Source organism: Plectrocnemia conspersa, unplaced genomic scaffold (genome assembly GCF_051122295.1).
Source record: "Plectrocnemia conspersa isolate PC_06_02 unplaced genomic scaffold, ASM5112229v1 ptg000008l, whole genome shotgun sequence".
NCBI lineage: Eukaryota > Metazoa > Arthropoda > Insecta > Trichoptera > Polycentropodidae > Plectrocnemia > Plectrocnemia conspersa.
Window position 1 is genome coordinate 25162396 of NW_028277172.1, and position 27239 is coordinate 25189634.

General features: G+C 28.9%; 2 protein-coding genes across 2 annotated transcripts in view; one reads left to right on the top strand and one right to left on the bottom strand.

Moving 5' to 3' along the window:
• Nucleotides 1–20617, top strand: part of LOC148233549 (uncharacterized) — a 28665-nt gene extending 8048 nt beyond the window's left edge. Inside the window, exons 2-18 of the mRNA XM_088190725.1 lie at nt 1640–1812; nt 1972–2242; nt 3073–3665; nt 3968–4382; nt 4451–4642; nt 7022–7157; nt 14157–14277; nt 15003–15097; nt 15270–15411; nt 17972–18098; nt 18181–18324; nt 18393–18671; nt 18744–19095; nt 19161–19308; nt 19374–19518; nt 19639–19830; nt 20452–20617. Coding sequence (XP_088046851.1) covers nt 1729–1812; nt 1972–2242; nt 3073–3665; nt 3968–4382; nt 4451–4642; nt 7022–7157; nt 14157–14277; nt 15003–15097; nt 15270–15411; nt 17972–18098; nt 18181–18324; nt 18393–18671; nt 18744–19095; nt 19161–19308; nt 19374–19518; nt 19639–19830; nt 20452–20585 — 3570 coding nt within the window. The 5' untranslated portion in view covers nt 1640–1728 and the 3' untranslated portion in view covers nt 20586–20617. The remainder of the gene's footprint in view (nt 1–1639; nt 1813–1971; nt 2243–3072; nt 3666–3967; nt 4383–4450; nt 4643–7021; nt 7158–14156; nt 14278–15002; nt 15098–15269; nt 15412–17971; nt 18099–18180; nt 18325–18392; nt 18672–18743; nt 19096–19160; nt 19309–19373; nt 19519–19638; nt 19831–20451) is intronic.
• On the bottom strand, nt 20615–26979 carry LOC148233550 (cytochrome P450 4g15-like). The gene is made up of 10 exons (XM_088191089.1): nt 24924–26979; nt 24639–24858; nt 24376–24573; nt 23342–23524; nt 22145–22214; nt 21947–22073; nt 21588–21881; nt 21288–21525; nt 21039–21224; nt 20615–20980 (listed from the first exon to the last, which is right to left on the bottom strand). Exons 2-10 carry the CDS (start codon nt 24850–24852, stop codon nt 20802–20804), a joined length of 1689 nt encoding a protein of 562 aa, XP_088047215.1. The 5' UTR covers nt 24853–24858; nt 24924–26979; the 3' UTR covers nt 20615–20801.
• Nucleotides 26980–27239: the final 260 nt, after the last annotated feature.

Here is a 27239-nt window from a genome sequence, read left to right on the forward strand (position 1 = left end):
TTTTATCTGTTTGTTATGTGATCTCAAGAATTTTTAAATGGAACATGTGAGCAATTAACGTCACATGAATTAATATATGACCCGCATTTTGGTTTTGATTAATAACAATTGATTCAAGTATTTGGATTTTGTTATGACAGTGGACCAATTAAACGAATGTGTGTAAATATAATCTGTATACGATCGACTCTAATCTGTTATATATGTATTATATACAATGGAATACATATAAAAGATTGGGGATCGTTGTGATTACATCATCATAGATCTATTATTATTTAAAGTACTTCCTATGCATATACTCTAAGTATACTTACCAACCCATCTGTGGAGCTGATTCGTATTTTTTTGATAGTCGTCTACAGACTTGCTAATAATTTTGCTACTTTTCGGACTATATGGAATGTATTATTGTTTTTCAATAATATTACAGACATGTTTTTAATAAGTTAGCATATTTAACAATTTGTTATTGATTTTTAAAACGAATGTAATTCTTTATTTTTGTAATGTTTTCCAATTTTTATTTTAGGTTAATTTTAAGTGAAATATTTTTATTTTTATTCTAAACTATTATTATCTAATCTTTCTAATTCAGTTATGTGTCCTTTTGTTATCATCTATTCACGATAAATATTTATTTTATTGATAGTAAATATTGTATATAAAACGAACGAAAAATATATGTTTTACTTTATGTCACGTAACATCATGTTTAATTATAATTTTTATTTGATTAGAAGTTAGATTAAATTGTTTTGTTATTTAATTAAATGGCTTTTAAATCAAATGAATTATTCAAAAGAAAATTGTATATAGTTATTAATTAACATTATTGTCACTTACACTTCTTCTAATTACTATAAATACATGATTTTATTGTAGCCTTGTTTTCGTCTATATAATGCAGTCGTTTCCAAAGATAGGGCTGAACTCGTGTTTTGATTAGGTTAACGTGAAGAGAGAAGCGGCTGCTTTCTTGGTCTTTTTAAGTCTCGGTTGACGCTTGACGTGGCTTTGAAAGTCGGGTGCAACCGGTGGATGTATTTGACGAATTTCCTGACGAAAGCTAGTTCCAAAAATAAGTGATTGGTGTGCGCTATGTATGCTCTTAAATACGCTTTTTGATCTAGCACCTCTCAATGCGTGTACCAATACGCCGATATAAGTATTTGTGTCGTTTTTGTCAAGAATCGTAGCTTTATCGTTGCGGTTTGAACATGTTGAGAATTGACAACATTGCACTTATCGTTCTAAGTATCACATTTAACAGACTGTCATTGCCTTTTTAATGCAATACTAGTATTTTGTGTTTGTCAAGACAGCAAACGACCGTTGTTGATGCATTTAAGGATACTAGTCTCACGGAATTTTAAATACAACAGTTTTCTGGCTTAAATATAATGAATAGAAATGGGGGGAAGTCCAACATCTCTTCCAGTCCTCGATCTTTTAACCAATGTAGATAATTCGGGACAGAACTAGACTCTTTGTTTTTGTAAAATAAATATCGTATCACTCTTTTTGGCGTGTGTAACGGTTTTAATGCAGATTGACATCCAGATACTTTTGTTTGTTACGCCGCCAAAAACTTCAATTCTTAAATTAAATTATTAATTATATATTTTTTTCTTTTCAGCAGATCACAAGGGTGGTCCAATGAACGTGTATAGGTGAGGGTAGGAGCCTCGAGGCTATCCACTACGACGCGGATAGTTCTTTTCAATCATGATGAAATATCCAGCGACCAAGAAGGTCGCCCCTGACGGGGGCTGGGCCTGGATGGTCTGCCTCGGAGTGTCCATGGTCAATGTAAGCGAAACCCATATTTAATTTTACGAATGTGGCAATTTATTAAATTGCCACTGTTGTCATGTGTGCTTGTATAATTCCATCAGTTTAGTTGTTGAATAATTGGGCACAATTAAGGTGTTGGATTTCCAATGTCATTCATATGATCTTTTGTTACAGTTTTCAACTCGATCCCTGGAACCGTCCTTCGGTCTTCTGTTTGGCGATTTGTTGAAGTCTTTGAATGTTGAAACGACCGGAGCCGCCGTAATCATGAGCACTCTCGATTGCATGATCAACTTTTCTGGATTCTTCGTTGGTCCCGTCATCAAAACGTTTTCGTATAGGAAAGTTTGCATGTTCGGCTCGATGGTTGCTGCTATAGCTTTGTTATGTACTGCACCGGCTAACAGTATGGCTCATTTGATGGCAACATACAGTATTTTAGGAGGTAATGTATTTTTTCAATGTTTATTTCACTGGTTTTCACAAAATTGCTGATAAGGAATCTCCTTGTCGCATGCCTTTTGTTAACTAAGTGATATTTTATCTTTCAATATGGTGTTTTTTGTTGAATTGACATAAAATAAGTGTTCGTTTCTGTCAATTCCTGTCACATTATGCGACTAGCAATTGCAATAACGGTAGTACTGATACCGGTAATTTCTGTATTGGGGCAAAAATCGACTTTTGGTACTACCGGTATTACAAAATGAAATACCGGTAGTACCGATAAAATTGCATGCTACTATCATTGTAACATATTTATTGTTATGGCAAAGGCAAGATGAATTAGAATCTGAAGCTATTTTATTTTTGCATTCAAATGTGACAGTCAGAATCGTTGCTTTAATCACATAACATTCTTAACTGCGTTCCATTGCAAAGCTTTGTTAAAATCATATCCATATACTAATCATTCAATGGTTTTAGTTTTCTTATACTATCATCAAAGAAACTTTTGTTCACATTAGACTTCAGCTCCTCATCACTTATAAACCGTTGTTGAGGTGAAAATTGCTAATAGCTAAATTCGAGTTACAGTACAATGCTGAAGTGATGGTAGTTTTATGTTCATTGAATTTGGTTAACAGCATTTCTGTGCATGCTCTGCATATCTCATTTGCCATATCGCACGTGGTTCTTATCTGGCAGCTTATCGGAGGTCGAAAAAAAAATATCCCTCGTTATTGTTAAATTTAAATAATTATCAACTACTAACCTATGTGTGTAACTTTATGTATTATCATTATATGCACTTATTAATTTAATATTTTTTAGGATTCGGTGTTGGGTTTGCGTCATCGTCGTCGTTCGTATCCCTCAATCACTTCTTCTCGAAGAAACGCGGACAAGCAGTAGGTTTATCAATGGCTGGCACTGGATTAGGATTGATGATTATGCCGCAGCTGGTCCGAATATTATTATCCGAGTACGGCTTTAGATGGACTGTGCTAATCCTGGGTGCTTTATCCTTTCATTCCGTTGTCGGATCCTGTTTATTGCAACCGATCAAAAGGCATTTGATCGACGAGCCTGTTGACGAAGAAGGACAAGTCATAGAAGAAATGGATAAGATCGACGAGAACGACGAAGAAACGGAAGACAAGTATGAAGCTGATGCTTTGATGGCCGTTGTGAATAAACCGAGGCCAGTTATTGGCATGTCTCGTGCAGCTACTTGCGAAAAGACACTGAGAGATATGGAGCGAGCACCAGGTGGAATGCTACCAAAACGTCCAACAATGCCTACCATGCCTAGGATCATGTCTTCCGTTAGTGTCAGTCAGTCGATGAGGAAACGGAAAGAATCAGTCATTTCTAGTATATCAAACATGGATTTCACCGGCAGTCATTTTCAATTATTCTTAGATGTAAGTAAATAATTTAGAATACTAAAAGTATAACATAAATTGGTTCAATAAATACAAGACACATTTAAGTATGGTATTGATTGAGTTAGTTAAAATTTTGTTTATCGTAAAATATTATAGTTGTTTAATTTTGTAATAATATAATTGCACTGTACAGCAATATTTTCCCATTACGATCTCAAGTATCTCGATTTATTTAGTAGAAAATGCAAACAGTTTTTTTGCATTGGTTTATGTGTGAAAATGTTATACTATATTGTGTTATATTTTTATACAAATTATAAATTATTTTATTTTTCTAGGCGGCTGATGACGATCAGGGTATCAGTATGAAAGTTAGTCGTAAACCATCTCAAATCAGCAAGGGAGAGAAAGGAATATTAAACAACAATGAATGCGAGAAACCTCCCCAAGACGGCTTCTTCAAGAGATTCGTTGCTTTGATGGATCTGGATCTGCTCAAAGACTGGTCTTATTTGAACCTTTTGTTTGGCCTGTCCATTTTTTGGGTGGGCGAACTGAACTTTAGGATGATCACTCCGTTCTTTATAAGCAACTTGGGCTATACAAAAACTGAGACTGCGTTTTGCCTATCCGTGACTGCCATCACCGATATATTGGTGAGACTTATACTCCCTCCGATATTCGATAAGAAAAATATCCCCAAGAAGCTTGTATTCTTCTTTGCTGCGCTATTTGTTGCCATCACTAGAACAAGTACGTTTTATAATTATATTTTATACTTTCATTCAAAAATATTTTACTAATGTATTTTTTATTTCTAGTTTTAGTTTTACAAACAGAGTGGATACCTCTCATGGTTTGGTTATCTATATGCGGTTTCTTCAGAGGATGCTGTTTGAGCAATTTCACACTCACAATATCGGAAGCTTGCACCCTGGAGAAACTTCCAGCTGCTTTTGGACTACACATGGTAGCCAAGGGCTTGTTCGTTTTGGTTCTTGGTCCCGTTGTTGGTAAATATTATTATAATTTAATAAAAAATATAGCTTTATTATAGTTCTTTATTGGTATTCACGAAAAATTTTTTTTCAAAAAAGTAGAAACAACCGTATCTAAGAACTAGATATTTAATAATAAAAATATGATATAAAAAAAATAAATATATTTTATAAAAAAAATATGTATTATAAGATGAAAAATATGATCTTTGATCTTTGTGTTTAAAATGTTTTTTACAAATATATATATTTTCATGACAAGATAGTAAAGATAAAATATGTATGCGCAAAATTTACATATTCGAATTATAATTTTATTGAAAAATACTAAGATTTTGTGGGTGAAATTTATATAGAACATTTTATTTTCACATCTAAAAAGGTTGTGATCATAAACATAAAATTTTATAATTTTTTAATTATTTGATTTTCGCAAAAATTTCAGAAATAATTATTTTAAACAAGAAAAAATGACACAATATGATCTGAATATTTTTTGTCTTTAAGTCAAAAATATCTAACATTGTTTTATAAATATTTATATTTTCATGATAAAAAGTGTGCAACATTTTCTAAAACAATAACAAAAATCATCATTTTGCTAAAAAAATATTAGGATTTTTTGTGTAATTTGTTTTTTCCTTCTTTTAAAATCCACTATTATAATCTAGAGTCTATAACTACAACTTACAGGCATTCATAATGAACTACATATTATTTATTTAAAAATATATTCATCTCTAACGATTTTTGTATAAATTCAAAAAAAGAAAACATGCGCACTTTTAATCACAAAATAATTTTTTGCTTACATATTTCAAAATTTTGTGTGATTTTAATAAAGAAAATTTTCTTTAAAAAAACCATAAAAAAATGCTTTAAGGGAAAATATCAAAAACAAAATATGTGCAAAATTTATTTACAAAAAAATATAAAAAAATGTGTAATTCTTAAACCGAAAATTTTATTAAAAAAATCCATAGTCTTATTCAAGAGCTTAAAACTAAGCTTTAAATTGATTTATTACTTACTAGATATCATTTTATGTCAAAATCAATACAATAATTAAAATAAAATTCTGAGCAATGTTTTGAAATAATATTTTTATCAATTTTTAAAAATCGATATCTAAAACCGAGTTATATATTTTAAATGTTATTTTAATTTTGGTACCAAAAGAGTTGTAGTTTTACACTAGGGGTTCCCAACCTTTTTGTATCCTAGAGCGCATTTTACAATATCGGTAAGGCAGCGGGCGCCACCTGACTCGTCAAAGATTCCTTTTTTGCCACTTACAGGAGCTATAATCGGAAAAAAGTCGGCGATCTCGGCCGATTTCAGCTGTAGTTTCGGTTCGGACAACTTCGAGAGAGTGTAGTAGAGGCTTAACAAATAATTAAAAATAATTAAAATTTTTGATTAGTGTTTGTGAAAAAAATTCTATTGCGGTCGAATAGTGGCCCGCGGGCACGGGGTTGGGAACCCCTGTTTTACACTGATATTGCAATTCATATTTTAATGAAATATCAAAGAAAAAATATGCGCAAAATTTACTTAAATAAACGCCCATAACGTAGCTTTTCAAGAATTTATTACTTAAAAGATATTATTTTATATCAAAATCAATATATTAATTAAAAATTGTCACTTAGAAAATAATTTGAAGCAATTTTTTGTAGTGATTTTAAGGTTCATTTAAAAAAAGATTAAAAGTTCAAAACTATCCACATTTTAATGAAAAAATATCATAAAGATAATATAAGCAAAATTTAGATACAAAAAACATTTTTGAAATTATTTTCCTATATTTAAAAAAAAAATTTTAAAATAAAATAAAACAAGCTTAGCTTTAAATGAATATAAAATATACCATTATCAATATATAGTAATAAATTATTGAAACGTAGTTAAAAAATATTTTTTTATTGTTTTGTCAAAGCAACAATATTAAAAAAAGATGGATTTTATCAATAAAATAAAAAATAAAATTTAGGTTATCTATTAACAAGATATTTTTTGATAAAAACAATGTTGCTATTTCATATTTAGATCATACAATTTTTTACATTAATATTGATATCCATATTTTAATCTCAGTATATACATATAAGAGAAACTATGCATGATAAATAATACCACTTTATTTTTACTTTTGTTGAATAAAAAATCTGATATTATAATTTAATCAATTTATTGTATTGTAGTAACTGATAATAAAAATATATTTTTTTATTTTTTTGCCAAAACTATAGGGAAAAATTTTGAATCTACTTAAAAATATATTTAGTTTTTTCTTTCATTGCTAAAAAAAATTTTTTTATTGTTTAAACGATTTGTTAAAATGTGTTTGAATCCACAAGGTAGTATATAATTATATTTACTATTTTGTTTCAGGTGCTATCAGAGATTACACAGACAGTTATCCGATATGTATCATCTTCCAAAACATTTTGATTATGATGTGCGTAGTCGCTTGGTCTATCGAGTACATTGTAGGATTCTTCAACAAAAAGAAGATCGTCGTCATCAAGTGATTTTCTACCGACGATGAATGAAAATTTCCATTACATTGTTATGCATTTACGATTGATTGTATTACACTAGTGTGTTTGTAGTTAGTGAATTGCGGACGACTACAAGAATTTATTCATAATATAAAATATACAACGGTTTACAATTACGAGTATTGTAAAACTTGCTCCTGTGATAAACGTTTGTGGACGAGTGGCGTTTGGATAGAATTGTTTCGATTATTAATATTTATGTACATGTCTCATAAACATTACTTGAAAAGTATTACTAATATTTATTTGTTTAGTATAATGTGTTACTTATATGATAAACTACATATCTGTGATTAGAATCAATTGAGCGTTTTTAAATGTTGATGACATTTTATCTGCCTTATATGTATAGATATATTGATGTGCATAATTATATAATTGAACAATACATACAGACAGTATTTCTTAATTAGTTAGGTATATTTTAATTCATTTTATTATTATTCTTATTACAATATGATCTTGATGAGACCCAAGATTGGGTGATACTTAATTTTCTTATTCATTATATAAATATTATTAAGAATATCATTCTTTCAATATCTGTTAGTTATATTTATATAAATGTACTATGTTCAATTAAAATAATTTGAAGGCTGTTAATCAGTTTACAAAATACTTAATCAATATTTACTTAAATGTAATTAAAACGGCACTAATATTGGAACAGGGTATCCTGTCGACTTAATCAATATTAAAAATAAAATAATAACTCGATTGTATTAATGCTGAGTTAGATAGTTTTTAACAATTCCATGATTTTAACATTTATATAAAAGACTTGATTAAAGTAACATTCACACCGACTAAATTTGCCAAATGTATCTATTCCTTCATTGTATTTTTGTCGGTTTTTAGCGCTACCTCGAAAGTTAGATGTAAAGTTTATATGTAATATACTATATGGACGCGTGTACAAAGTTTCATGTATATTTTAGAAAGATTTATATATATATTATACATATATCATGTGACGTTTTAACTATTTTAATAACATTTTAGAAAAAAAAAGTATTTGTTTAATTGAATATATAACTTATTAGTAATAAATTTGCATAATTAAAATGGATTTTTATTTACTAACTCCTTTTATTATTTATTCAATAATCTAATCAATTAATATGTTTATAAATAAAACACTGTTTTTGAATATTGAATGTTGAAGAATGAACGATACAACTTTTTTATAGATTGAGTGATATGTATCTGTTGTGATTATTATAATAACGTTACAGTTGCTTACAATTTTTGTAGTAGTTAATATAAATTAATTAAATACTTACTCATGTAAAATATAATTTCAATTTTAAAAGTATTACTTTTATTTAATTAAAAATCATTAATGTTGTATATTATAAGGTGTGATAATTTATATTAAAATAAATTATTTTTACATATGTATATCTATTAAAAAAATGGAGAAATAAATTCAGCCAAGTTTATTTAATGCGTCATTGGTTTTTAATTTTTATATTTTTTAATTACATTTTTATGATTGATTATGATGTGTTGTGATTCATAACAAATATTGAATTAATTTAATATATTATACTTGCAAAATGTTTTTTTGCTAGCGTATATAGTTTTTTATGTTAACGATTTTCTTATAAGATGACAAAATTTAATTTTACCTTTTTAAAAGGCAAAACTAACAAGTAGGAGGAGGAATATAAAAAAATATACTTGTAGTAAGTAATACTAGTAATACTTATACTTACAATTTAATTTAAAATAAAATATGACTGTAATTTTATGCTATTTCTGAGTTACTTTTAAATTGCAGAGGAAAATATTTATAAAATAGTATTGAGCAGCACGAAGAAGAAACGCATTTTATGTAGAATAATTTTCATTTCAATAACTCGTTTAAGATATTTTCCTGTTTATATTACAATGCAACAGGTAAACTTTTTGTAGTTAATATTTAATACAAGTTATATACATTATTTTTCCATTGATTATCAATAGATTACTGAAAAAGTTTCTGCATATTTATTTAATTATTCCTAGATTTTTTGGTGATACCGTAGATTTGATGATTCATATTAAATTACCAATAAGATTGTTTAAATACTTATACTAACTAGATATTTATAACTTATACTAACTTATACTAACTAGATATTTATAAAACCAGTATAAGAAAGTGATTCACGTTTATGTGTGCGAGAGTTATAATAAGGTTACGCTAATTTAATTTTGGTTAACATATTGCTAAGAACAACAAAGAGCAATTTTATAAAAAAGTTCACAGGACAGCATTTTTTAAGACAAAAAAGCATAGTTTGAGTAACAGTATTTTAAAATTGAATTGATTTTTTACAATATATTCATGTTTTTTCTAAAAATATACCTTTTAAAACGCGTTTATTGTATGTATACTAATAAATAGATATAAATACTTGACATCAATTCTAGGCTTTTATTTACAATAGTGCTTGTTAAAAAATGGTGATAAATGTCTGTAAAGTATTATAATATAACTTAAATGCTTTTCGAAATTATAACCAGTAATATGATACATTTACAAATTTTGATCAACACTGATGAATGTGTTTGAAAATTGATATGTTTACGTCAATTTGAGAATACCATTGCTCAAATATTAATGTATTTATTTATATAAATCTGGTTCAAAAATCAATGCTATCAATGAAAAACAGTTATTTATTTATTAAAATTAGACCATCATGACCTAACATGTTAGCCCAATGCGTCACAATCGTAAAAATATTGAAATTAAAAATAAAATATGCAATATAAAACATTAAATTTAAAAAAAAAAGACTATGAAATATTAAAATTAAATGACATGAATTGGATCAGCTCCTCATAGCTGACTTTAAAATATGTATGAATTACTCCATAAGCGAAATCAGCATTAAAAATTGCTTTGAACCTCTACTAACAATATAAATTTAAAATACTTTATCAAGGTAAGAGTTCAATGAAAGCAAAGTGCAGAAGGAATAGATAACTCATGGTTGTGATTCTCTTGCAGCACAAAATCACTCCATTGCAGCTGCTAATTTAATTTAAATAGCTTTTTGTATTAGATACTATTATCGTATATTAGAGCAATATTAACTTGTTGAGGAATGACAACAGTATAAGGCCAATACCTCATTAATGTTTCAAGTTTTTTTGCGGAGTGACCGCTATTCATTATTGCCTCGTAGCTCTAAGAGTATGTATACCTAAAACAAGTACTAAAAACGAGTTCTATATTGGGGTTTAACGTTGAGGTAACTTCGTGAAAACCCAAAATTTCTAAGAACCGAGATTGATTTGCATTCATCCACCGCTCACTTCTTAACCTTCATACGACCGCATTTCAATCTTTATTTTATCTTGTGCTTAGATAGGCAATCGAGTCATATTTATAGATTATTCGCAGGATTCAATTCCACAGTGTTGTTGTTAAGATATTTATTGTGACGAGATTAAATGTCTTAGCATCGAGCTAAAGAATCGTGAACAAGACGTTCTTAACTTTTGTACCAGATTGATTTCTTAAATTGAATGTACAAAATTAGTTATCATTTCTTAAGGCAACTGCAATTAAGACAAGGCAAATGCAACTGATACTTTTAATCTTTATGATTCATGCGGGGTATTTTGATTATATTTGCAGAAAGGTTTGCTCACGGTGGTGTTCCATTTTGACAAAGATGCCCAATTTTGTCTAAGATGTTTAAAGCTCGTCTTTGTATATCTATATAATTTGGAATCCCTGAATAAAAAATATTCCCTTTTAATCAAAAAGATTTAAAAAATGTTTTTAAGATACCTTTATAAAAGGACATATGGTTCTTATCCGTACTTATATCCCAACATATTTTTTTAGGAGCGTTGAGATACGATTCGCTGAGTTCTCGCTAAGCATTTATTCAAATTACTGAAGGGTGTTGTTGACAATCCAGTTATTCTCGAGGAATTGCCGTTTTGGGTTACAGAACGTCTTCGAGAATCACGATCGCGTCCTCTTTTGATGACCGCTGGGGTTAGGACGTCCGCACTTGCCAACTCGCCTATGGCTGTGGCCATCCGGCTCCTTAATACGGTGTTATTGCACTTTGACCTATTTAATGTCAGCTACGAGGAGCTGTTCTGGTTCGTATCATTTAATTTTGATATTTTATTATTTTTTTGTTTGCTTCTTTATATGTATTATTTTTTATACAATTATTGTTTTCGACCATCATGACGCATTGGGGTAACCTGTTAGGTTACGATGGTCTTAATTGAATTTAAATAAATAAATACATCTATTGATTATAAGCTGTAATAATAGTTTATAATTATTAAAATAAATGTCACTAATTTATAGAATTTGATTTGAGTGTGGTCTCACTATATAATTAATGGCTGTTGATTGTGTTTACCCATTCAAAGAAATACATATTAAAAATTCCGTTGTAAAATATTCTTTCAACATTAAATTATATTATTAAAAAACTCGGAAGGAAATTTTTTTTGGTGCTGATCTTAAATCCATAAAAAAAAATATTTTTGTAATATGTGTGTATGAAGTCGACTGTATAATACAAAGTGTGTGAGTTTCTTATTTTTAATACTGGCTTAGATCATGAATCAATTCATATAAAATTTGATTATAAGCAATACTAGTAAAAAAACTGGTTTTATAAATATACGCAACGAGCGAAGGTATAATTTAGAATTCGAGGTACACTTTGGGTTAAAGTGTGACGTCGTCAGGTTTATGAGAAACCACAGGAAAATCCAAAGTAACATCATAAAAGAAGTTGAAGAATGAAAAATATCTCCATTAAGCATCGAGCTGCAATGAGAGAATTAACCATTATCAATTAATTTATCATTAATTACTTTTAAACTACATATATATAAAAATTGAGTCGTTGTGTTCGATGATGTGTACTCGATGACACGCATCGAATAAAAGTGGTATAGTTTTGTATACAAAATAATATTTAAATATTTTTGGATGAAGTTTCATAAAAAAATATCATTAAAACGTGTTGGATTAATTTTTAATTCGTACTGAACGTTGATCGTTCTACGTAAATTGAAAAGAAACGAGAAGTTTTTTCGATTCGGCGTAAAATTTTTTGGCAATCTTCAATCGAACGTCGACGATATAGCACTTTGTGTCGAAATTAAAAAAAAGTGCAGTTTTGAGTGCAGTGAAGTTCAGTGACATAATCGTTTATAATGAGCGCTCGTGTGAAATAATTTACTGCTAATTGGAATTCTGAAAAATATTTTTTTGGAAAGTTGGTGTCAATATGTGTTTCGGTGCTCTTTGTGAAACAAATAATTGCACCAAAGGTGGTGATTTTCTTTGATTGGACTTGAGAGATGAGAGAGCGTTCTAAAAGCAGAAAGAGTGAGTATTGTTTCTGTTTTATTAATTTTTGTGTGGCAAAAATACATTTGTACCTGACGTCAGTGAAAATACTATGTTTTTTGTGCTATTGAATATATTTTAATGATGGAGACGTTCTTTACAAAATACATAAAAAAAGACTGACAATTTATTGTATTATTTCAACGAAAATTATTTATATTAATTATTAAAATTTATTCATATATAATAATCATTTAGAACTGCTGATTACTAAAAATTATTATTTAAAATGTTATTAACTAGTTAAATATGATATATATTGAATTAATTAATAAAAAAGAACAGATAGCATAAATAAGCGGTTATAAATATTTTTATATAAATTAGTACAGAATCTTTTTTCTGATCTTATTTGCTTTATTTAAAAATCGAAGATAATATTGTTGTATTTTTAAGATCTTTTTATAATATTATTTTATTTAGTCAGTCACTCAAAGTAATATTTTTTAAAGGATAATTTTAATAAAATGAATATAACTTCATTTTATTACAATGAGTTTAGTTTGTGTTTTTTTTATAAGTGTACGTATCATTTTAACATGATAAATATTTAGAGAAATAAATCTAATTAGATCTTACTGATTACTATGTAAATTAAATATTATAGCTGCAAAATTCACAGAATGCAGAGAAATTTATACAAGAGTATTTATAATAAAAAATAGCAAGAAATAAAAAAATAATAATTTAATTTTTCATACATACTAAATTAAGAATTAATTTCTTCTGAATTCTCTTTATCATAAAAGTGAATTCAGGACTTGTGAGACACGAAATTAGTATATTATAATTTTTTTCGTAAAAACCCAGTATTTTCGATGCAGAAATGCAAACTATTTGATATATGACCATCGATTTTTAATTTACAATCAAAGGTTATAATATTTATATACTTAAAAAATCAATCAAGGTTATGTAAGTGCATATTAATAGTATTTAGAAGATCTCTCTTGGCTTCAATTACAGTTGAAACCCTTTTTAGCATACTCTCCACTAATGACTTGCAGATTGAGAAAATAATTTTTCATCTACAACACTCATTTTTAAATTTAAATGCAAATTTCGTAATATGTTTAGGTCTAGTGACTGTGTCGCTTATTAATTTAAAACATTTTGTGAACGGCAAGTATCCCGGTAGCATCATAAGATTCCCAATTGAGCTCTTTTAATTAGAATCCATTACTATTTGCCTCTCAGCCATACACCATGGGGGTGTTACCCTGCGCTTCTAAAGAAATATTTACTATTTTATTTTTATTATATAATAATGCCCTTTTGTTTTAATAAATATTAATATTTTATTGCTTTTGTAAACAACAATAGTAAGAACACATTAAATAATGACTATAATAATTATATTTATTCAAAAGATCGTTGAAATTCTGCGCAAAATTAAAAAAATCAGATACACAAGTAGCAAAATTATGGAATGAAGTTATATTGTAGGTTTATCAAATTTATTCATTTAACAATCCAGGACTGAGGTCGATCCCATAGAAATAAAAGTTAGAGGGGTGTCGCATGCAACGAAAAAAGAGATAAAGCATGCTATTTCGTGTAACGGTACTTCGTCCAGACGACATGGAAATCTTATGAAGCAACCCGTTGAGAAGTTTAATGACTTTTCGAGAACTGATATCCTGTCCGCGACGGGCAAGAAAAAGGGACGTGATCGCGACTCTCTAGGGCACTATAAAGTTCGCAGCCGATTTTAGATTTTAGTTAGAGTCCTTATTATTACTTAGTTCTCCATGAGAGAGTCAGTTTCTTTATACATAAAGTTAATTTGCAAATGACGGTAGTCTTTAATGGTTATTTTACCATTTCATTGATTAAGTGTGATTATAAATATTCTGTCCATATAGTAAATAAAAACAGACATTTATTAATTATTTATATAAAATTTGAGTTAGGGCTGAGAGAGCCATGAATCCCTTTTCACGAGACTCTTCTATTGATTTTTTTATGAATTTATTCTACAATTTAAATGCAATCCTATGAAATATATTTTTCATTCCATTTCACTATTTGTCGAGACGATTGAACTAATCTCATTATTGTAAGCCTTAGTTTTACCCTAATATAGCAGTAGACGAGAATTGCCATATTAATAATGCATTTTATTAATACATTTAAAACAGTTTTTTTTAATTTCAACAGGAAGTGTGTCAAATGCCTTTTCAATGTATTATAGAAACTTTTCTGTTCTTTTAATGTTAACTTGTGATTTGTTGAGTATTTCTGATAAAAGCGAAATTGCAATTATTGCTATGTATTTTCCTTATGCTATTGATTTTTTTTTAAATCAGGAGTGCTCAACTATTGTGGTATTACAAAATTATATATTATTTATTAATATCAATCAATAAGATGTTATATTATTGTCACTCATAAGTAATTAATACATTTATTTTCATTTCAGGAAATCCAAAAAATGAGCAAAGCAAAAATGGTGCGCCTTTGTAGCATCTTCAGCCGAAGACCGTCGTTTAGACTGAACCCCAATTTAAAGGAGAGGTAATGAGAGATGCAATAATTACACAGCGTGGCCGAAAACAGGTCTAATGATAATTGTGTGTGGTAATCGTTTTGTTTAGATAAAACAAATTAGACCTGTGTAATCGTGCATTTAGTGTCATTTTTTTCCTTGAGCTTCTCACGGATCGGTTGTTTTTTCTACCACTTTCAGCCAAGAAGGTATGATGAACAGTGAAAATGACAACGAGAAACAGAGCGTGGATGGAGAAGATACAGAGTCTGGAGACGTGGAATGGGTAGCTCCAGAAGGAGGCTGGGGATATGTGGTGTTAATCGGATTTTCAGTGATGTTTGTGAGTTATTTTTTATATAGATATTGAATATTTTTTGTGTGAGTTTTATTGAAAAGAAATTGATTGAAAAATGAAAAAAATGCTGCGATATATCTACAAAAAATGTTGAGTAATAATTATTTTCTGTTGAATGAACATTTTTTGATATTACATTTAATTTTTGTAATTAATATATGCGTATTCTATAAAATGCGCTTAAAGTTGTTGAACTTATATGCTAGAAAAAATAAAAAAATCAGGGTCATATTTTAAATTAAATTCAAAGTACGCCAAGATTTTTTTAAAATTTAATTAAAAAAAAAATAATAGTCAATTACAATTTGATTGTTTGTTACTCAAAATGCATTAGTATAAAAAAACACTATTGAATTAACACAATAGCTACAATTTAATTATTACGACGTTTTATATATTTTATTTCATTTACTAATTAAATGATAAGTAATGGTATAAATGAAAGGTCAATTAATAATTATAAACTGTCAGAAACTTAGTAATAAATGGTCAATATTATTTTTATAAACATTCAGTAACCTTCTGTTTAAATAGTCAGTTTAAAACCCTTTGGACGCGATAGTCGACTACAGTCGCTCAATTGATTTTTTTATCTCTTTTCGCAAAAATCAGTAAAAAAAAATGTTTTTAAGAAAAAACTTTTTTTGTGAATAAACATAAAATATCATTTTAAATCAATAAAAAATTAAAAAATCAGAACATTTAAACACAGAACCAAAGTAAAATTTGAATTTTTAAAAAAAAAAAAATTTTAATTTATTTTTGATTAACGTGTCCAAAGAGTTAAGATAACTACAGCTTATTAAAAAAAAGTAACATTTCAAAAATATTATTAATTAATATTAAACTATTTCCTAAGATTTCCTGCAACTGATGGTTTTATTTTCCTTATGACATTTCGTTTTTTAAGTTTTTTTCATCATCACTAAAAAAAAAAAAATCAGCAAATACATTACGTATTGCATTTTATGCATCGAATATAAAAAAAACAGGTTCCATAGTTTCATTAAAGCAACTATTGTTAAAATTTAACAGAACGTTTATTAAACTACTGACAGTTTAATCAATTTACTAACTATTTAACACTACGTTATACTGAACGTTTATAAAACTGACTGTTCAAATAAATTACTGAGCAAAATAAAGGGCGTGCGGAACGCATGTAACGCACGCCCTTATCTCTCACTCACTCTCGTCACTTAACACGTGAGCGAGCGAAAGGGAATGTATTTCACTGATGAATACAGGCCTTAAATCACCTATAGATAGTTTGTCTATATTTTAATTTGCAGTTGAAATTTAAAATGGTGACCCTTAACCACTTTTATTATTATATAATTTATATAATTGCTCACACAGTATTACAATAGGTTATCCCCAATTTAGTGGTTTATATACATATATCGCAACAAATTAAACGATTTTTTTACTAACGGTCAGTAACTTTTTGATTTATGATGATTTTGAATAGTCAGTTTAATATAAATATATAATTTCAGTAATTAATAAATACTTTTTTCATATAAAAAAATAAAAATTAGTAACCAAAATAAAACAAAATTACAGATTAAATAAATACAGACCTACATACAATATAATACATTAGACCCCCTAATAGCACGGTAAACTGGGTATGTGTTATTGGGGGACTAGAAAATACTATTTTTTGCAATACGTAATAGAAAATACAATTTTTTGCAATACGTGAGATATCCTCCTTTTGGCTCGCTCACACATGCAAGGGGCATTCAAATAGCATGTCTTCAATTTATCGTGTTATTGGGGGTTTAATGTAATTGTCTTTATTTAAAACCTTAGGGCTTTTCTGATAAATATTTTTTTTATTAAAATAATGTTTTCTATATATATACATATAATTTATAAGTGAAAAAATATTAATAAAATATTACTACATTATTATTTTTGTTGAATTGCTCAATAGTTCTCATACACTCTATTTTTCTTAGAGTTAGTGCACAGATACAAATATATATTTATAAGTCACTTAATCATTAAATTGGAAAAAATAAATAACATTTTTGCAAAATAATTAAAATTAAAAAATATTCATAAAGCAAGGCAAAGATTTTAATAAATAAAACACATGTAACATATGGATAAGATAATTATCTAGGGAAAAAAATATCATCCTGTGTACTTAAACTTTCTGGTACCGCCCATCAGGGCGACTGACTAATCACAGAGCATGCACTGACTAATTATTACTCACCTATGGCAATGAATATCTGATTCACAATTTTATTTATAAATCTGGTTATGGAAGATATAAAGCCAACAAATCTTAATAAAAAATATACAATTTAATGAATAAATATTAATTTTACATAAGTCGAGTTATCTAAACATTTAAGTAAACATCTTGTATAGTGTAATATATGCAGTTTAATAAATATATACTTAATTTTTTAAGGCGATTTTTTTAAGACTATATTCAATTTTGAATACGATTTTTTTCCATTCTTTTGTTGAAATACGTATATATTATAATATTTTTATATTCTTAAGATTATATTTTTCTGTGCAGATTGTAGTCACAGGTCCCATATCTGCTTTTGGGATGATATTCAAAGACTTTTTCGAAGACCATGGAGATGGTACAAGTGCTTTAACTCTAGTCAACGGCGTACATTATGTAGTAGTATCGTTTTCCGGTGAGTTTAAAGTTCTAAAAGGGATTTGATGATACAGGAATAAAAAAAATAATATGAATATTTTTTATATTTTTACTTACAGGCTTTTTAACATCAAACGCCTTAAAACACTTTAGTTTACGGCAAGTAGGAGTATTCGGATCTTTAGTATACGTATCTAGCACAATTATGACTGTATTTACCATGAATGTTCCATATTTAGTGGTAGCTGGAGGAATTTTAGAAGGTATGAATTCTTACAAATTACAAATGACATTCATTTTATTTTTTAATATTTACCAATTAAAATTCAAGGTGTTGGATTTGGGATTATGATTCCCATATCAATGACTAGCTTCAATAATTATTTCGTCGAAAAGCGAGTGTTTTATCTTGGAGTTACTTCAGTTCTGGTAGCTGGAGGAGTAATGTTGTTTCCAGCTGCAATCAAGTATTTCATGGAAACGTATGGCTTTAGAGGTACTCTGCTTATAATATCAGGAATAAGCATGCATGCTATTTTATCAATGCTTGTCATGCAACCTGCTGAGTGGCATTATGTACAAAAAATAAAAAAAGGAATAGAAACACCAGGTGAGATATTCTTTGCTTCATTTATACATTATTTTGCTTATAAAAATTGTTCTGAATATCGATTTATTTTAGTTCACAAGTTCTATAATGATATCACACTATCAATTGATAGTGAAAAAGACAGCGTATTAAAAGTGATAAATATAGATGAGAAAGAAGCGGAAGTTCCATCTCTTCATCAAGAAGGGAATGAAACAAAAGAGCCTCTTTTGCAGAGCGTAGTTCAGAAAATACAGTTGAAGCCTTCTTTATCGTTAATCAGTGATATTGAAAAACAAGGATCGATTAACTATACTTCGTATGAAGATAAGAAAGATAAAAAACCACACATATCGGTAAGGAAAGCTTCTTCTTTACAAAGTTTAGGCAATTGGACCGTACCTGTTTTGGCCAGCGAAGCTGTTCCAGCGAAAAATGGAAAATGGTAATATATTTTAAAATTAATAATTTTTACTATATACTTATATTAATAAATATTTTTAATTCAAGGCGAATATTAATAGACGCATTTGATTTGAGTTTACTGAAGGATCCAAAATATTGCATAATTTGTTTTGGAGTATCTTTTTCGTTCTTCTCCGACATTACGTTCTTCATCCTACAACCTACACTTTTATATCACTATGGTTTTACACAGGTATGTTTTTTATAATAAGACAATAAAATTTTATCAATACAAATTAATTTATTATTATATTTTAGACTCAAGTTGCTTATTGCATAACAGCCGGAGGAGCAGCAGACTTGGGTTTCAGAGTCATAATGGCTATTTATACCTTTAAATTTTCGGTGAATAGTAGAACGATATTTTACTCTGGGACCGTATTTATGACCATCCTCAGATTAGGTCAGTTTATCATTTAATTGCTTTATGGAATTCAGAGATAACGTCAACCAGAAATTACACTCTAAACAGGCAAATGTTTGCTCATTTTAGATTGCTCAATATTTTTGTTGTTTGTTACAGTTTTCATGCAGTTCACTGACTTTTATAACTTACTGATATTGACCGCGTGTTTGGGAATGTTTAGAAGTTGGATTCATGGATTTTTGCCATTGGTTTTTGCTGAAAACTGCAAGAAGGAACAATTCCCTGTTGCTTATGGGTTGTTCATGATGCTGTCTGGACTCATTACATTTATCATGAGTCTTTTTGTCGGTAAATATTATACAAAATACTACACATTGCAGTAGTTGATATATGATGCAAATCTTGATTACTTCATTGGTAAATTTATATATAAAAATATCTGTTTAAAAATCTGAAAAAATTAAAATATTGAATTTATTTTTGCTACAAATAAAAAATAATTTGATTTATGTGCCTAATTATAATAATCTTAGATTTTGCAAAGATTTGTCTAAAAATAATTTTTAAATTTTTTAATTTATCACTTTTTACGATTTTTTTTCTATTTAACAAATTTAGTTGCATCGCATATAATCTGAAAATATGTATTGAATGCAATATGTATTATGTATCTTATCAAGCGCGTACGGTGAGATACATTCCCTTTCGCTCGCTCGCGTGTTAAGTGACGAGATAGAGTGAGAGATACGGGCGAGCGTTCCATGCGTTCCGCACGCCCACTTCTTCTCATCCACTCTCGTCACTTACCACGCGAGCGAGCGAAAAGGAATGTATATCACCATACGCGCCTCCTAGTATATTTATATAATAAATATAAATGTATATCATAGGTTTGAAATCATATGTAATAAACTAAAATATGCTTTTTAAATAATATGTTTTGTATTAATATTTTATTCATCTTTTTAGGATTTTTGAGAGATTACACCCAGAGCTTCAGCGTCGCATTTTACTTCATAATAGCCAGTAGTTTAGTTCTAATCATACCATGGACTGCAGAATATTATTATACATATAGAAATAAGAGAAAAAGTACAAGCTAGTCTTAATTAATTTATAATAAAAAGTATAATGTTTTTCAACGTATTTTATTACATACTCTCGGATTAAAATACCCATTTTTATTTATAATATAATAAATAAAGTGTTAAAGCATCTAAAGGCACGTACACAAAGCCAAATTGTGTTTTACAAACACTTGTTTCCTAATCCAAAATTATATATACACATAAGTTAAAATCTTAAAAATAACATAAGTTTTAAGCACTAGCAGCTGTCTTCTTCTTTGGCTCGATTTGGATTCTGAATCCATCAGTGCGTTTCAGGATAATGTCGGCCTGAAGTTTGAAGTCTTTTTCAGTTAAGTCAGATTTTATGTGGAACTTGCGAAGGATTGTTGACAATAAGACCTTCAGTTTCAACATAGCGTATTTACGACCTAAATACAGAACATGTTTTAATATTAAACATTTTGAAGCAGGAGTCAATAAACTTACCAACGCAGCTCCTAGGTCCAGCGCTGAACGGAATATAGCTGTAATAGTGTCTATCTTGAGTCTTTTCTGGAAGGAAGTTATCAGGATCGAATACATCAGGATTGGGGAATAGATCTGCTCTTCTGTGCATCTTAAGAGTGGCAATCACAATAGTAGCGCCCTTCGGTAAAATGTGATTGTTTGTAACTATAAAAAAATACAAATATAATTCAGATTATATATGTTATGATCTGTTTAATATTAAAGTACCAATCTTGACATCTTGATTCAATCTCCTAGCGATGATTGGCACTGGTGGATACATTCTTAAAGACTCCATAATGACTCTCTCCAAATACTTCATCTCCAATGTGTCTTGGAATGTGGCGTCTCTATCAGAATCGCCGAATATATCCTGTAGTTCTTGGCACACTTTCTGCTGTATATTCTGGTGGATTCCTAAAAGGCAGAGAACGAAACTGGAACCAGCAGCAGTAGTATCGTGTCCCTGTAACCAAATTCAAAATAAATGAGCAAGAAGGTTTGACATATATTTTTAAATAATTGTACCTCGAACATGATGGTGTCTACTTCTTCTTTGATCTCATGATCTGTGATGTTAGCAGTTCCGTTTTGTGATGATTCGATCATCAGATCTAAGAACGCTAAACGACGCTTTTCTCCAACGTCGTTTTCATCATTATCATCTAAATCGTCTCGTAAGCCTTTGACTTTTTCAACTTTAGGCTTTGGTTTTTCTTCAATCTTATCTGAGTCTTTGTTCTGTATAATTTGACTTAAAGACATGGGTTCGATTCCTTCAGCTTTGTTCTTAAAGTACTGCTCCTTCTTGTTCTTAATGACCTATTTATTACAATCATATATATATGTTCGATAGTTTAATTATTACAAAAGATTGTAAGTCTAACCTTGTTTGTCAATCCGTGAATGGTGCTCAAATATTTAATTTGCTTTTTGGCGAAAGAAGTTAGATTGAAGACAAAATCAGCACGCAGCCAAAATTTGTAATGCCTCTGGTGAATAATATCACACATCCTGCATGAATAAATCAAGGTCAAGGCCATTACGTTGGATTTAAAAATAATTTTATTAAATGAAATACTAACTTCATAACAGCCATTGCATAATCAAAACCGGCGCTATCGTGCGTCTTCTTATTGATACCCATAGCAGTTTCTGAAAAGTAACGTATGCTCAATTTTCTGAATATATATTTTTTATGAGTACTTGTTTGAGAACAAATCAAGACTTTTTGACTGCTGGTCAAAAAGTTGGATAGCTGTGTTTATAAATATATAGCACTTGAAACGACAATTGGTTGATTAAGTGGTACCCAAAAATTTAATATAGAATCTACGGTTTGCATAAAATATGTATTAGTAGCTAAGTTATTTCTCAGCGTTACATACCGATATGATTATAGAGATTCGTATCCCATATTTATATAAAGCTATCTATCTGATTTCCTTAACCTTTTATGTGGCAAGTACATTGGCGTAATATACGTCCGTAATGCAAGACATTGCTATTAAAAATTATAAAGACACAAGTAGTTTATGAAAGCCCTGGCTAGGGTATGTGCCGACTAGGGCGATCCTTAAAATTGCCCTCCCCCATACATATTTTTTCAGGGTTATAAAATCAGCATTTCTTAAAATAATAAATTGGTTATTATTGAAATCTTGTTATTCGTGGATTTATATATGTTTTAGTGCATTCAGGGCTAAGAATCACACTAGATGATTCCATCGCGAATATGACGCCCCCAAGCAAGTGCCGCCCGGGGCAGCCCCATCATAGCTGTGTTATTAATGCAAAATGTTGTATTATTCTCTTTAATTAAATCAAATTTTAAAATGTAAACGATCGGATATTTTATTTTTAATAAATAGTATCAGAAAAGAAGAAGATTGTATTGATTTAAAAGTGATTCTTTAGTACAAATATAAATGGTAAATTATGCAAAAACTTATATAGTGTTGTGGCAAAATAATTAAAACTGACATTGCATAACAACCGAAAGGGTCAAATAGTAAAGTGACCTTGGCAATGCCATTGTGTAAGCTAATATCATTCATAATTCGATCGTAATGAAAAATAACCGTATCACTGCCGATTTGTAAATGGTCAAACGAAGGTGAAGAACATAATAGGCGTTTGCAATTCAATAGTCGTCCGAATGTGTGCATTGTATTCAAATTTATGGACAAAGCTTGATTGATGGATGAAAAATAAAAACACATTTAATTAAATGACTTCGAGTAATTATTTAAAGCAGTACCATGAAGAGTTTTAATAAATACCTAGAAGAATATCTACTGTCACTCCGCTGAGATGATCGTGGACGTCGAAGGTCTTTCCAACTTCTTTGCTTAGTCTTTCGCAAACAGATCTGCTGTTATTGTTGAAGATTCCCACAAAAGACTTGAGGATGTTTAGATGAAAGGTTGGAGCAATGATTTTCCTGTGGGACCTCCATTTTTCACCTAAATTGAACATACAGTTTATTGTATCAAAACATATTTGGGTCATATGTATGCATTTTTTTATTCTAACATTTTTTAGATCAATTCTGATTATATATTGAATCTAATCGAGTCATTGATTCAATATAATTGAATTAGTTAATATATTTAATTTAATACCCTTTGTTTAAATTGTTCATGTTTTACCTATGTATGTATTTCATTACACAGATCTATATATGTATATATTTTATATTTATCAATGAAGAGCAAAGTATATTTTTGTACTCATTGAAAATAAATTAATATTTCGAGTGAATCTTAAAAGCTTTAAAATAATTTTTGAATAGGCTTGTTTTGCCATACTAATAGTTAGTTTTTCATTTTAAAATTGCTTTAAAAACCCCTGAAATAGTTAATTTTAGTTATCATATATAAAATATGATTTTTATATATTGTCAATATTTAAGAAACTTATATAAATTAATAGAAATAAAAAATGATGACCTTAATTTAAGCAGCGTATTTTTTATTATATAATTTTACTTAGTAATCAAATTTAAATATAAATATTACTCTAAAATTAGGGACAGATTTTTACTTATATAAAATATATCTGATTCAATTTTTATTATAATTATTATATTTTACTATTAATAAATTTATTAGATATCTAATATTGTGTATTATTTAAAAATATGTTTTAAACAACCCCAAATTAATTTTATGCTAATTTATATAATACAAAGGAATTTCTTTATATTTGTTATTAATAGACTCAGAAATTATCTCTTTTAGATTAGATTTATATTAATAATGAATATATCGATAAAAAACTGTTTTATAATATAAATAAAAACTAATAAACTCACCTGAGCTAATAAGCAGTCCTTCTCCAAGCCAAGGCTTGAAAAATCTATACTCAGTAGACTTATCAATATGAACTTGGCTGTTCAAGATAATCTCTACATCATCAGGCTCAGTCAAGAAGATCAAAAGCTTGCTTCCTAACCATGCCCTCAAAACTGGACCAAAATCCTTACTTACTTCCAATGCCATTTCGACGATCTCTGAAATATTTTTTTCATTGTACATATAAACCCTTAAGATTGCTTCAAAATATTTTTATATGTACCATGAGGAGTCTTTCCAAATGCCAAGAGTGCATTTCCTATAAAAGGGAGAGTCGGTGGTCCTGGAATGGCATTGCCCAATTTTACCATATGAGATTGCTGCTTCCACCAGTGGTATAGCCATAATGCTGCGACTACTCCTAGGAGAGTGTAAAAGGTTGTAGCAGATCCCGATTTGAGCTCTTCACTCAAGATTGTTTCGGGAGTAGCAGACATCTTGATCTATTGGGAGGTAAAGTGTTTATTAAATTTGATTTTCGAATGATCACTTCACAAGTTCACTTTACATTGTTATGTTTAACCCCTTGCTTATGGCACAATCGCGTCAAACATCACTGCCCAGCTGTTGTGGGAAAACTGGTGACTTTAAAAACGCTCCGACATTTATATATAACGGATACGTGTTATTATTTATGCGCTTGATTATACATAGGAATAACAAATTTGACATTTGAACAGCAGGACTTCAATGCGTGACAAACATTGACGCGTTTCGCAATTATGGTCACCTATGTATATACAATAGTTCAATTTAAAACGTAAATAAAGTATGTCAGGTGTTCCTCAAGAGTCTTACTTGGACCCTTATTTTTTATTTGATTTGTTAATGCTCTGACAAAATATATTACTAAGAGACTCAAAAATAATTATTTGGCAATACATATTAACATAACTTGATATTATCAAATGTCTCCTTAGTTTATTACGTATAAATTAAATCTAATCCTATAAGACTTACATTTTTTAAATATTTCGGCAAAATTTTTGACTTGCACTTTTAGACTACATATGATCTATGGTTTTAAAATCAAATCTGTCTGTCAATCTGCTTATTAATTACACTATTTTTCAATTCTGAAATTACTAAAAAGCTAAGAAAATCAATAAGGGAAAATTTTTCACAGTGTAACTTTCACATTCTTTAGAAAATTTATATAAATATATATTGATATAATATTTGTCATTGTGAACTGTAAAAAACATTATAAAAAAGATACAGATATACTTTTTTATGATTCATAAAAATAGTAATGGACTTAATACAAAATAAGACTATGTATTATGTTTTTAAGATATAGATTTACTTAGTGATTTCAGGTGAATATTAAACATATTTCAATATTTTTTTATTAATATTTTTCTCACATGCCTCAATTTTTCAATACGGAATTAATAATGTAATTTTAATTTTATAATCTTGTTTATATTTTAATTTGTCGTGTTATGATTATAAATATGATATACGTATATTATATATTTTTTGTAATAGATACATATATAAAATGTTAAACCGTACCTTTGACACCCAAACACTTAGTAGTTAAAATCCAATTAATAGAAAATAAATGTAAAATAATGAAATTTTAACTATTGTGTATTTGAATACGGTTTCCGTGACCCTAGGAACTATTATGAACTTAATATGCACTTGAATGTAATCAGGCTTTATTGTTGAACATAAAAAATACGACTTTGATCTCTTGTAATAAAGAAACACAAAGAAGCACGAGGATACTCATAAATATTTAAACAACTAGAATAACTGTTGTAATTAGTCGTCATACAATGTAACTACTAATTATTTCTAGATAATTTTATATACGCATAAACATATATTTTAATAGAAGTCTAACGTATGCAACAAAGTCTACCTATGCAACAGAGCTAAATAATAATAATAATAAGTGATAAATGTCGGGACCAACTATGTCGTTGCGAAGAATATAGTGGACTAATTGTTTAATTTGCGTCCTTTTTCGTTGTATAAGCAACCACGAATCTGAGCAGATAAGCAATTAAGAGGCAAAGCTCTCAAAAAAATGACAATGATTACCAGAACAATGGTCGGTGACAAATAGCAATTATTTATTGGTACATTATATTATTTCCGATCTTATTCATATTCAATTCATGGTGAATTGTTTGTGCAATCCATAATGCACAAAATGGTATGGATACTTTGATCATTGCGAGGGTAATAATGACGTGATAAATAAGCTTGCTTTGACACTTTATGTTCAAAAATAATGTTTTTCTCTAGGCATTACGGAGGTTTAACCGTGGTGGTCTGTTCAGTTTCAGATATTGTATTAATTTGTCGTTATCTTATTGCGGATTAGCCCTTTATTTAAATAACACAATTGTCAAGTTATATTCCAGCACTTTCTGTTGTAAGTTTTGATTAGTTAACCTTGGCGTTTACTGCGTGAGTCTATGGAGAGCTCGCATCGTCGATCGTCTGGAAGCGATGCTTCGATACGGAAACATGCTATGATATTATCTGTTACTTATCTTATAAGAACATCGTTTTGCGTATCATTGCTGGCTCTGGCCATACGTAACAGATTTACTCGCGTTGAGCCCCGTGCTTAAAAGAAAAAAAAATAATGAAAACAGACGCTAACCGCTTTAATACCGGTGTTCGCTTACGAACGACGACATAAGTGCCGCTAGGACGATGCGCATGTTCTTAGTTTTGTCGCAAACCATATATTCGATGAAATATTTTTTAAAATATAGACATCTCTTGAGCATCAAGAAAAAAATGCGGTTCAAAATCACACTAAATATGTAAATTATTTGAGTGTGTTCACATATCGCAT

Coding starts and splice junctions, on each gene's coding strand:
- LOC148233550 (XM_088191089.1), bottom strand. CDS start 24,852: ATGTCTGCTACTCCCGAAACAATCTTGAGTGAAGAGCTCAAATCGGGA. Junction 23,525..24,375: donor AGGACTGCTTATTAGCTCAG/GTGAGTTTATTA, acceptor TGTTCAATTTAG/GTGAAAAATGGAGGTCCCAC. Junction 22,074..22,144: donor TATGCAATGGCTGTTATGAA/GTTAGTATTTCA, acceptor TTATTCATGCAG/GATGTGTGATATTATTCACC.